Source organism: Micropterus salmoides, unplaced genomic scaffold, assembly GCF_014851395.1.
Source record: "Micropterus salmoides isolate LMB-PRFRI ecotype aquatic unplaced genomic scaffold, ASM1485139v1 Ms_hic_scaffold_18, whole genome shotgun sequence".
In the NCBI taxonomy this organism is placed as follows: Eukaryota; Metazoa; Chordata; class Actinopteri; order Centrarchiformes; family Centrarchidae; genus Micropterus; species Micropterus salmoides.
Genome location: NW_024040928.1, coordinates 19,081,119 through 19,092,972, shown reverse-complemented (window position 1 = coordinate 19,092,972; position 11,854 = coordinate 19,081,119). Strand labels below are relative to the sequence as shown.

Sequence of the window (11,854 nt, the reverse complement as noted above, 5' to 3'; positions counted from 1 at the left end):
CACTTTTTTTTCAGTAGGAAGGAAGAGGTGGCATCAGCTCATCAGAGACAAGAGGAACAGCAATTCAAAGAAAAACCAAATCCGCCCATGTGACCGTGTCTGGTTTCCTTCTGTTTTAGCATATGTGCCAGAACATGCTGTTCTCTCAATGAAGTCTGTTTGCGTCTGTTATGTAACACATCTAGCAAAGAGAAGTTGAGCCAAAATTTTCACTCTCCTCCAATTTTTCATTAATTAAGGACCAATAAATAAAACTGGGGAACAATTCAAGACCACCACATACATTTGTAACAAGAGAAACAGAGAACACATACACTTTTTTTTTACTTTGTTATTTTCTTTTATTGCATAGTTTTTCTACAACAACCATGTGTCATGGACTTGCTTGAATCTGGAAGATCTCTTGACAAAGAGTATCCATCTATATCTATTGCTATCTGACATTATTTACATTTTAGCATACAAATAAACAAAGCATATTTTATCATTAGAAAAGTGCTTTACTGTAGTGCAAGAAAAAAAGACCATGCAAGGTTTGCACAAAGCAAAACAAATTGTGCTCCATGTGCTTGACTGTACATATGACTAAGTCAAAACAACACAACAAAAAACTTATAGCATATTTTTATCCACAGTGAAGTGTGGTTCCATAGCTTCATTGTGATAGACTAGATATCTATCATGATAACTACATATCTATTAAATGTTGTACTCTAAATAGTACTACTGACAAAGTGCAACCAGAAAGGCAGCACATAGCTGACATTTATTCAAAGTGAACAACAGTGAAAAATAACAAATTGGACCTGATGTACATATACAAGCATTTCTCTAACACAGAGCAGCTCAGTGGGCAGAGCCTAAAGAAGGGCATTTCTCTGTCTAACCAACAAAAGAACAGTGAAAAGTGAAATAATAGGAGAGGAAGTGGCACCTATTATGAAGCCAAACTCTCTTGCTATTAAAAAAAAACATACAATCCAGCCATATTAAGTTGTCTAAGTTAAAAGGGCAGGCTAGCTAACCTTCTAAATTGATGAATGCTGTGGCTCTGAATGAATGAAAATAAAAGAAACTTGCCAGGCTGCTTATTTGCAGCTTGACAACTGGTTCTTTGACTTTGCCCACTGAGATCAAACTCCGATAAATGATTGTATCGCTAAAATCCAATCTGAGAAAAGTCAATCAAACATAAGACTCTTTAGCATAAGAAAATTCCTCAAACACAGGCTGGCTACATCGCCGTGACACAACGTCATGACGACTTGCAGACACCGACTCAGACATAGCTCTCTGGCGGAAAGGCTGCCGCTGCTCGACACTCTTGGCTTTGTCCTGGGCTGCTTGAGCAAAACAGTCTATGTACTGATTGACAGAACAGGTAGCTGGCAAGTCATAATTTACAGAGGATGGACGGGACCTCCTGTCCAGCTTTATGGCATCGTGTACAGTCATTGATCCGTACTGGGGAGGAAGACCCATGTTCTGCACTGCCTGCTCGTACGCTGGAGGCCTGCAGGGCAGCTTGCTGTCCACGTGCTTAAACACTTCAATGGCAGACAGAGGGCGTGGCTTGTGCAGAAGCTCAGCTGTTGTATCTGCTTCACTCTGAGAGTCCTCCTGGAGAGTTTCACAAGGGAAGGAGTTTTCCTTCGGAGAGTCTTTCTTCAGGCTGCTCCTGCTGAAGGCTCCTAAGCTCCTGGTCCTCATAAGGACTTTACTGGCAACTCTCACAGAGTGTGAACGTCTCTTCTCATCTGCAAGTGGTCTGGCAATGTCCTGTTGAGCCTTTGCAGCCACTGAAGGCTGGTTGGTAGCATTTGATCTCCTGGGGCAGGCTGGCGACCCCACTGGGGAACTGGTGAAAACTGAGCTTTCTGACTGATTAGAGGCAGCACTCTCTAGGGAAGAGCACGAGCAGTCTTTGCCTGTCATGTAGGGCAGTGGATCCATGTTGGAGCTGCTGCTCAGTTTTGGAAAAGACACTGGCCTTGCTCCACCTCGTACTTTGAGCAAGAAGGAGTCATCTGAGATCTGCTTTTTCAGAGGCTGCTCGTCAAAATCATCCCTCTCCATCGAGCAGTCATCATGGCTCCTGGAGTGGCTGCACAGACTCTGCAGATCTGCTGAGAGGAGGATGATGGGCTCAGAGCAGCGACGGTTGAATGTTGGCTTTTCGTCGAAGATAGCATCAGCTGGCCAAGACGAGATGGTGAAGCTGGGACTGAGAGAAGAAGATGACCCGCTCTCTCCATGCGTGGAGCTGGCAGTCTCTCCTGCCTCTCCATCTCCATCTGGGTCGGTGCTGTCATACGCGGAATCATGATGCTGAGAGGACAGCGAGTCTGTAGAGTGGGAAAAGGAAGACATGATTAGAATATCTAAATACAATAATTACTCTCATTTGTTAAATTCATACAATTTCAATTTAACTTGAGTTAGGGACTGTACGAAAAGTATTACGGATGAGGTGGGATCAGAAAATGGGGATGCATTCATGTAATTTAAACGTCTTTTAATTATTCCATGTGCCAGATTTTTTAGTCATTAAATTTGATGCATTTCTTGCACGATTTACCACAAACAAAGGTAAATAGGTACATCAAAATAGTTAAGTCAAAATCTTTTATAGGTGTCATGATCAGAAAGGTACATTTTGACAATCATGTCTCTGTAAATGGCTTTATTTTCTAGCTGCTAGTAAGAGCAATATCTTTGAGAAACAGGAATTGAACATTATCTCCCTAACGAGTGTTTAACGGACGTTTCTTCGTTCTACATTATAACAGGAGTCAAATGCATCATATAGAGTTTAACCTATTAAACTTGAAATCCGTGTTGAGTTGATAAATTAGGCGGTGTTGCAAAAGTCAAGGTGAGGGGGGTTTTCAAAAGTTAAATAAAAGGGGAAGCCCCTCTCCTTACACACATAATTTTAGTACAGTCCCAAGGCGGAGATAAAAACAGAGATTTGAGTGAGTGTACCTTCATCAGTATCCAGCAGATTTGGGATATTCTCTCCAAGTATTTCACAATGCTCAATCAGGAACTGAGTTAGCTCTGTGACCTGCAGCAAATCAGAAAAAAAGGAACCCAATGAGTAAAAGTAACAATAACATCAATTTTCAAAACTAAAACAGAAAAGAACTCTGAAAATCAAAGCTGATGTTCAGAACAGATACAATCCAGGACGGCACAGTGTTTAATTCGGTCAATAGCGAGGTTTTTATTAGCACTTAACTAAACAAACAAACAAGAGTTTGTGCAAGTTTAACTTTGCTTATGAAACCTTTTGAGGTTTTCTGCATTGTGAACCGCAAAGCTTCAAAGCACCAAAAGTGAGAAAGTATATTCATAACAAGACTTTTTACCTTCTTCATCTTTTCCTTCTGCTCATCCAGCGGCGTGCCATCCAGCTGCAGCAGCGTGGGGGCGATACACACCGCAAGGTTGTGGGCGTCCATCTTGTTGGTGTCCGCCCTCTCGAGGATGTGATGGAGGACGCAGACTAGATGCTGGAGGAGGAGTTTGTTAGCCCCGGGTAGCTTGTCTACCACCCTGTCGGCAGGTTGCAAAAGGAGGAAGGAAGAGAACAAAAAGAGAACAAAAAGAAGACATTAGCTTGGCGCTCTTTTTTTTTGTTTATAGTTTCTTCCTTCTTTAAATAAAAGACAAACTAAAAAAGGAGAAGTGGTCTGTATTAAACCTGCAGATGGATGGCACTGGGTATGCTCCAACTCCACTAAAAGCTTTTGACCACATAAACAGTATTGAAAATGCCAAGAGATTTCTATTCATATACAAATGAGCACAGCTGCCGCTAAATGGCACTTATTAGACTCCTCAGCAGGCATTGATTGCTTACTTTCTGATTTCCAGAGCTTTCTCCTGGGTGTCTTCGTTGTCCAGAGCTGTCATCCAGTTGTCATAAAGTTCAGACACCAGCAGGCTGCCAGGAAGCTCCTTCAGAAAACTCTGCAACAAACAAGAGAGGGATGGTGATGAGACACAGTATTTACAAATAGAAATGATCTGATGTGACACTCAACTGTGCTATTAAACTTAACTGATGCTTATCTTTAGGATTTGAGAATGAAATGTGTGGGTCACTCATATTGTAGATGCTGGCTTAATTAGATGTTAATGCATTCTACTGCTGGTTTTGATCAAGTGAAATATCTGAGTACTTCTTCCATCACTGGGGTAGTAGCAGTGGGGTTATAGTAGTTGTAGAAGCAGCTGCAGCAGTAACAGTATGGCAGTAGACGTTGTGGTTGTGGTAGAAGTGGTAATGGTCAAAGTAACATAATAGGAGCATCAGTTTAATCAATGCTGATGGTGTAGCAAGTACTGTAGTAGTGGTAGTTGAATGGGAACGTACTTTGAGGAGCCCCACAAGCAGAACGACCGGCTGGCTATCCATGTCCACCTCCAGTCCACTGTTGATCTGCTCTCTGATGTCCCTCATGTTCTTGTTGTTGCACGGTTTTCGAAACACTCCCTCTGTGGACGGCCCTCTCTTCCTCAGCAACACCAGCATCTCCTGGTGAAAGTACGCGTGACAGAGGTGAGATTAACATTGCAACAACACAAACAAGCTGTGTGTGTTCAGTGCATAATTGGCTGACATAAATCAATATGCCGCTTATGCGCTTGCATGGTTTCCTGTCCTCGTTGACATGTTCTTAGAACTACTGTCAAAGGTCAGCCAAGTAGGTGCTTGTTTATTTTCCATGCTCATAGAAGAATTACATCTATCTCAACATATCTGCCTTAAAACAAGAGGAAATTCTGCCAAAAATGTAGGAATGAATTAAACCACACAGAAAAGTATAAAAATAACAATTTATTTTGAGTGCAAGCAGTTTAGTTCTTGAGAAACTTGACTTGCAAGTGAAAGTGATGAGGTGAGAGATCTGACATTTAAGGTAGGAAGTCAACTTACTGCGACTGGTTTTGGAAGTGAGCAGTCGTCTGGGCATATCTTGCAGAGTGGCTGTCCAAACAGCTGTGTCTTTGTGTCTGCATCTGATCGGCGTGCTTTTCTGACGAAGCTAGAGCCCTTTCCGAGCCTCCTCACCAGGTTCCACTTGGTTTCTGATGTGGGCAGAATTGTTTTATCCATCAGCTTATTCAACACTTTATATTATGTTTACAGATTGAAGCACGTATCTAACACTTCTATTCACAACAATTTAGAATTAGTGCGACAAAAACACGTGTGCAAGAATTGAGGCCAACGTGTCAAAAGTAATTTTTGTTGCCTTCTCATTCCCAGTAGTTAGCTTTCCTTTTTTTCTGTCTCTTATGTTCTCTTTGGTCTCATATATCCAAGCATGGCACAATCAATGAGCCCCTCCCTCCCTCAAAACTTCCACTTTCAAACTCACCAATGGGCTGTGCTGGTTTGTCCTCCTGGTTATTCGGCTGCTTTGACACAGCAGAGATCTTTGCATCTCCCTGGCAACAAAATAAAGAAACAGTGATGTGGTGACGAGTATGCAAGAGGAACATGAGCATGAGTAGAGGAACTCATGGAGGGGTTATGTTTTCTCAATCCTTCCGCACCACAAACCCTCATCATCCATGCCTACTAAAACGTGAATGAGTGAAATAAGCGTACTACAAAATACCCTAGTAGAAGCCAAGAATCTATATGTATCATCTTCAAATAAAAATCTTTTTCATTTGCGGCTTTAACTGTAGTTTTTGCAGCCACAGTGTGCATTTAAGAAGCTGTATACATCCAGCAAATCTGTCTAATGTATCCTTTCGTTCCAGCATGAGCGGAAAGGCGCAGGTGTTTTTCACAGCAACTGTTGTTTCACTTGAATATCTTTAATCTCAAGAAGCCAGAGAAAATGGGGGTTTTACTTACATCAAGTGGAAACTCAATGAATTGTTCCATGCCACCTCCTGTTAGAGTTTTAGTCTAAAAGAAAAAAAGAGAGACGGGACAGAGAGAGACTGTATTTAGCAAAAGTTCTGTTTTTAAAAAAAGTGTTTTGGTTTCTTTCGGACATGGCACAATGGGTGGCGAGAGACTTACTGTGATGCTGCCGCTCAACACCTTCATTAGGACGTCTGGAGGTGAAGAAGCACAACCAACCCTCGCTTTTGCGTCTTTAATTTTTCTAATGAGAAAAAGATACATATAATACATTTATTACATACAATAAATTTACCATTTGTCTTCAAATTCTTTGCAGCCTATGCCTCAGTATGCACATTTTTTAGTCTGCATTTTGATTTTACACGGCCACACAAAGTGTTATTTTAAGTTTTCGTGCATCACCCTAGCAGTGGATCAAAATGATGCCACTGACTTATTACAACAGTGACAAAATGAACCCTGTTCTTCATTACTTAAATATGTTATCTTGCTTTCATAAACAGCACTTTATCTACAACCTTAATTCAATTCAAAAAATTTCATTGTAACAGATTGATACGATCACTGAACACTCATTCATTTAGCTGATAGTTGTGTAATTCCTGCAGCAATGCTACGTTGTCAACATTGATAAAAATGTATTTACAATCTAGCTCAAGTACAGTCCAACTCTAATCAATTCTGAAAATTGAAAGGATATGTATGGCAATTTGTTGATAACATATAGATTATTAAAAGCCTAATTTGAGAATAATGTTGTTTCTTACCTGTAAAGAGTATCTAACCAGCGTTCTTTCACCTCAGGCGAGCTGTGGGTGAAATAACAGCATAGTATGAGTTACTAATCCACAGAGAGCATAAAACAGACCAGTCGGTACAGTGGGAGGACTGAGACTAACTGCGCACCCACATTCTCTTTTAACAACTCTGGTGGAAACTGTAACTCAGTCATGGGAACAGGAAGCAGCGTCACGGCGGCTCCTGGCCAGACACCTTCCACTTCCTCCTAGGCTCGGTGTGCTGTGGCTTGGCGTCCGTCAGTGGAAACATGATGACAAAACAGATACGTGGGCCTACATTAACACCTGAAAGGCTTCACCTTTGATAACCTGTGGAATCATTAATGCCAGGCAGCTTGCAGCACCACATCACTGTATGTCAACAAGTGAGCACATGGTTTCTCGTAGGCTCCATGATCCCCTCCATGTGAGTGAGAAGGAATGAAACTTTTGCACACTGAATCATACCAGAAGTCTCGTTTTCTAATAAAACAACTCAAAACCATCCAGGGGATTCATCATCTTGGAAGACAACAGCGAGTCAGAAAGAGTTTTATGGTTTGGTTGATTATTTTTGCGAGAAACGTGGGAGTCAGTGAATAACACAAATGAAGCATTTCTCAGACGGTGCTTTGATGAGATAGATGGCATGCCATTTACTGTAGATAATGTATTTTCAGTCATTTTAATCGATTATACTCAACACTGTCCTGCACTTCATCTTTATTGTAAAGATCAGTGTTTAAAGTCAGCTGATGTTATTCCCCTTACATGATGATTGGTTTGGCGGCCAGTTCCACGCTTCCTATTTTGCAACATCTTGATGCTGCAGGGAGGACTTTCTCTTTGCAACTTCCCTGTTTTTCATGAAGGCCACAAATCATATGACCATTTACTACATGTGTGGATATTCCGTGAACTGCCTCAGATTTCATTTATTTAATGACAAAAAAGAGACGGTCAAATAAGAAACAGAAAGCCTTGTGTGTACGTGTGCTGCTCTGTCAACATTTGGGAAATACACTTATTAGCTTTGTAGCAGAGAGTTTGATGATTTGATGCCAATCTCTCATCTGCCTGGTTTGAGGCCACAGCTAGCAGCCAGTTAGCTTAGCTTAGCACAAAGACTGGAAACAGGGGAAACAGCCTTGCTTTTATAATCTGCCTGCCAACACCTCTAAAACTAACTATTTAACACAATATCTCATTAATTTAATCAGTTGAATACTTGAAGAGTTGCTGGTTGGTGGATTTTTTTACTGTTAGACAGACACTTAAAGTTAAGATCAGGGTGTAAAAGAAAGAATAACAATGGACTAAAGAGCCTCACAGCCACATGATGATGCATAGACATGTGTGATCAGCATGCAACCACATGTGAATCAAAACACTTCATGAGCTGTTGTTTGTATGTGAGTCATCTGGTGCAGGTCTGCTCACCGAAAACACACCAAGCAAAAAGTGAGAGCCCAGGCCAAGACGAGAGTCACCCTGAGGTCAAAATCCGCTGCTGTTCCCTCCTCATCCTCCGGTTCATCTTCAAAACCGTAAAGCCAGATGTCTTCGAGGCTCACTCTGTGCTTCAGACGGTAGCTGGCAGTCGACCTGTTAAAACAGAAGCAGAAAGAAAGGCAACAGCCATCTAAATAGTCCTTTAAGTTTCCATTTGACACAGTGTTGTTTTTCAAGATTGAAATGCAGGTTTCAGTTCACATGTCCGTCTTGACTGATTTTTCCCCCTTCTACAATTGTTGCTCGTTTTGGAATACAGTTATTTCTTCTAGCACCCTGTTTCCCCTGTTTGTGAAACAGTTGGAGCTGAACACAGAAATAATAGGTGTAATTTAGCATGTGAGAGCTTGTTTTGAAACTGGCAACTTCAAAAAATCTAATGGATCATCTGTACGAATGAAGCACTTCCTTGAACACTTCAGTGGAAAATTGATTTCTGTACATGATAACAAGGTGAGAAACAATCGTCTGTGATGCAAATATTGATTGTCAAGGATCAAAAGACAAAATGCTCCTGTGATACTATTGGTGGACATTTTCTTTGGTGCAGCAATATCACTATAGAAGGCAAACTACACATTCTGAAGGCATATTTCACAATTCTGAATAAAACAGGTGTTGACTTTGACAGCTGTTGAACTGAGTGTTGTCTATATATATAAATAAATATAAATAAATATCAAAGTTAGCTAAACTGAAGCCTACGTTTTGAGGTGACTGAAACTCTTTGTGCCCTGAAAGAGAGGCCATGGTGGAGTCTGAAATAGTAACTTTTGTAAATGGTTGAAAAACAGCTATCCAATCACTAGTCACACAAAAGGCGACTAGTGATTGGATAATGATGATGATTATCCAGTCACTACACTGATTAGAGGGGGAGTCATTCATCCATTCTTCCCGCTACACTTCTGTACAACTTTAGACAATGACCCTGCTGACCTCAGTAGTGGTCTATTGACTGGATTCGGTAGTGCTGATCAATCGGAGGGGGAAAAAAGAGAGGGATAAAAACACACATATCGACAATATGTCCTGAATATTAGTATCTAGCCTGTTGGAAGTAGGCTTTCTGAGTTATGACATGTTCTTTTGACGGATGCGAAAAAAAGATGTGTGTTTAGTATGACGCTAGAGCCCGGAGGTGATTAGCCTAGCTTAGCTTACAGACTAAACTGTAAAGACAACAAAGACTAACATTTCTGTTTGTGTACAAACATGAAGCAGTGGCTTTAGAGGTGTTTGGAGACATATTTTTGAACTTTGGTCAGATCCAGGCAAGCTGTTTCCCCCTGCTTTAAGTCGCTAAGCTAAGCTAAGCTAAGCTAACCGGCTGTAGCTTCATATTTATTGAGAGTGGTATTGATCTTGTCATAATAACTCTCAAATAGAAAGCAAAAGGTGTATTTCCCAAAAAGTTTAACAGTTGTTATAAGGCTGTTGATATGATGATATCAGCGCTCATCAACAATTATTAAAATGATCACAAACCAACTAAACCAGGTGAGTTTTTTTGTGGTTTCTCAAGGTCTGGTTAATAATCCAGCCTTGGTATGACACCATGACTAGTAAACTGAACTTGATGAGTAAAATCTGTGAAGTGCCTTTTTAATGTTTCTCCACAAAATGCTAAAAAAAAAAAAAAAATGAACACTGAATGGTACCATAAACAATATGTGGAAGTAATGAATGTTCATATATATATACTCATAAGACTCCAAAGTCTCTTATTGTGTTGTAATGTAGTCCCAGCTGTGCGTACCTACTGGAACAGTGGGCAGGTTGTGGTACACAGATGAGTGTTGTCCTCCCACTCAAGAGCTATAAAATATCCTTGACAAACAGCTCTAATCTGACTAAGATGAGCAACCAGTAATTACAAAAATGCAAAGCTTGTTTATATTAACTGTTTAATTTTGTTCAGTGGGAATCTTCAAGATAATGCTATTTTCATCCTACAGGATCAAATGAAAGGTAGATTTTTTAAAATTGTCTCTCGAGGTATGTGTCGTGAGCCTCATTTCAAGATTCAAGATAGTGCCACTTGTGAGACTAATGAACCAGCATTTAGAAGTGTATTTTCTTAAAGACAGCCAAACTTCAGCTGAAGATGTGTTGAAATTATTTTTTGAGAAGAATTTTTCCATTGAATACAGTTGAGTTTCGTGTCATGTGACTCAACTCAGAGGGAACCACCATTCTTTCTGCTTCTAGTCAGAGTGACTAAACACTAATAGTCTCTGTGGGAGATTCCCCAATAGTCCAAGCATACAGTCCAAAAATACTCATTTGGTTTTTACTTCCTCTTTCACTCTCCCATTTCAACTGTACAAATATGTGAAAATTTTCACCAGAAAGTTATTTCAATACCACATCAACATTACAGCGGAATTTCCTACATTTGTTTTTGACTTTCTGTCCGTTGGTTCAGATTTCCTGTGGACACTTATTTGAGTTTCTTCATATTTAACTGAAAATAACTGATAATCACCATCTATATATTGGGGAATGTATAAATATCTACACTTACTTGAGTTTGGCGAAGATAATGACGTCGCTGAAGAGGAACAGGTGTCTCTCCTTGGTCTTTGAGCCCTCGGTGACCTGAACACACTCGTCCAGCAGCAGCTCTCCGTTCTCACTGGTGAGGCCAAGGACGAATGGACTCTGCTCCACAGAGACCCAGCAGGAAGCCTCCTCTCTGACACACAAAAAAAGGTGGGTGGTCACAGACAGACCAGTCTAATTTTGGTAATTATGCTTTATACTGGGTTTACAACATTTTCTCGTAGGGCCTTTAACTGTGTCAAAGGCGATACTAGGAGCACCAGAAAATATAATCTCAGCAATATATAAATTGCAGGTGTTTTTATATAATCCCACAAAAGGTGGTCCAGCAAATGGCTTTTAATGATACACAACATCCTAAATTTTGAAAAACCACCAGCAAAACAAGAATCAGTATGCTTGGTTGACAGACGTGGGATGTGAAGACCAAAGAACCAAATAAGACTCTTTTAACAAAGAGATTTTGCAGACATTTTGGGAGGACATGTTTACTTTACTGTGAGCTTTATACACACATTGGTAGCTGGTTTTTTTTACCTTAAACAGAGCCAAGTTACCTATTTCCCCCTGTTTCAGTCTTAATGCCACACTGAGCTAATGAGCAAAAAGAGTAAGAAGTTGTAATTTTGTAGGGGTTTACGTGCCAGACACATACACCTCTAATCCTAACCCATGTCATCTTGACAGAGAAGCACAAGGAGATTGCTGAAAATGATGCCTGTCGCAGCTGACATATTTCACCTGAAGCAAGAGCGGCTTCATGATGTTGTTTCACTGTTAACCACACTGGCTGTTTTTCACATAAATATGGATATTAACTATTCTGAGATTATACTTTCTGTGAAATTTCAATACATATGTAACATGTTGCATTAACACCTCATGAAAGCAGATGTTTAAAAACTGAATTAGTATCCATGAAAGTACCTCGCAGTTGCCATGGGAGAGATCATAACTCATACAAAACATCATATTTTCTTGTGAAATACTGAGTTTTGTCTTTTAGGGCCTCTAAAAAATATTCAATTTCAGCTATCTGAAAAAGGTTCCCTCCACTCGAAAGCTTATTCCTACTGAACTATAGCTATGGCAGCAGGTCACAAGA

General features: G+C 40.4%; 1 protein-coding gene across 1 annotated transcript; it reads right to left on the bottom strand.

The window, feature by feature from the left end:
- Nucleotides 1-316: 316 nt before the first annotated feature.
- On the bottom strand, nucleotides 317-10,826 carry tagapb (T cell activation RhoGTPase activating protein b). Its single transcript, XM_038726670.1, has 12 exons — nucleotides 10,712-10,826; nucleotides 8,113-8,277; nucleotides 6,661-6,702; nucleotides 6,050-6,134; nucleotides 5,879-5,932; nucleotides 5,391-5,460; nucleotides 4,946-5,097; nucleotides 4,382-4,543; nucleotides 3,866-3,975; nucleotides 3,372-3,558; nucleotides 2,986-3,067; nucleotides 317-2,345 (listed from the first exon to the last, which is right to left on the bottom strand). The coding sequence occupies exons 4-12, from the start codon at nucleotides 6,074-6,076 to the stop codon at nucleotides 1,186-1,188; spliced, it is 2,004 nt and encodes a 667-aa protein (XP_038582598.1). The 5' UTR covers nucleotides 6,077-6,134; nucleotides 6,661-6,702; nucleotides 8,113-8,277; nucleotides 10,712-10,826; the 3' UTR covers nucleotides 317-1,185.
- Nucleotides 10,827-11,854: the final 1,028 nt, after the last annotated feature.